The sequence below is a fragment of the Macadamia integrifolia genome, chromosome 9 (assembly GCF_013358625.1).
Source record: "Macadamia integrifolia cultivar HAES 741 chromosome 9, SCU_Mint_v3, whole genome shotgun sequence".
Lineage (NCBI taxonomy): Eukaryota > Viridiplantae > Streptophyta > Magnoliopsida > Proteales > Proteaceae > Macadamia > Macadamia integrifolia.
This window is the reverse complement of record NC_056565.1, coordinates 9,100,966-9,101,846: the sequence shown is the minus strand read 5'-3', so window position 1 is coordinate 9,101,846 and position 881 is coordinate 9,100,966. Positions and strand designations below refer to the sequence as shown.

The 881-nt window shown below is 35.9% G+C and overlaps 1 protein-coding gene across 1 annotated transcript in view; it reads right to left on the bottom strand.

Moving 5' to 3' along the window:
• LOC122088263 (probable protein phosphatase 2C 25) overlaps positions 1–881 on the bottom strand; it is a 4,559-nt gene that overhangs the window by 2,687 nt on the left and 991 nt on the right. The window contains exon 2 of the mRNA XM_042657463.1: positions 372–736. Within this exon, the coding sequence (XP_042513397.1) occupies positions 372–736 (365 nt within the window). The remainder of the gene's footprint in view (positions 1–371; positions 737–881) is intronic.

Here is an 881-nt window from a genome sequence, read left to right as displayed (position 1 = left end):
ACCCCCCCCCCCCAAAAAAAAAAAAAAAGAGAAGAAAAAAAAGTCTATCTCAAAGTATTAATCGTTTCCAGAATAAATGTTTGACATAAACCCAAAAGACTCTATTCCAACCCATTCCCGTCTTATCTACCAGCTGGTTACTTTATCAGAGGCAGATATTCGAGCTTCCTGTCTAATTTATGCTAAATTAGAGCATCACAGCTTATTACAATTTGTCAACTTGGGATCTTAGGGCAGGTAGAAATTAAAATAGAACAATTAACATAACAAACCATTATATTATGTACAAAACACTTGATTAAAATAGGGGAAATGTAATCATAATGTAAAATACAGGCAGTGACTACTGAAGGGGAAGTCGGGAACAGCACCTGGATGATGCCTTTGACACGCCATACCCCATGCTTCAGGACAACAATATGAGAATCATCAGGATGCAAAGACTTGAGTTCTTGTCTAACCTCCTCCAGACTTGCATTATGTTCTCTTGTCAATTGATCCGCAACAATATAATTTGACCTACCTAAACAACCCATTACTGCTCGAGAATCACCCAAATTAGCAACATGCAGTACCCCTCTCCAGATAACACCAACCAAACAACAGGATCCGGTTGCGGCCATTAAAGGCTTAGTTTCCTGTGTTCTACGCACAAGAGCAAGAAATCCTTCCTCTGTTGCAAAAAACGCATTTCTCAGAACATCTTCAGAAATATTTCCATTTTCGCGAGAGAGCCCTGTAACATAAGGGGGATATGCAGTTCAGAACCCAAAACTATTTCCTAGAGTTAAAAGCATATTAAGGTAACAGTTAATGATTTTTTTTTTTTTTTTTTTTTTTTTTTTTTTTTTTTTTTTTTTTTTTTTTTTTTTTTTTTTTTT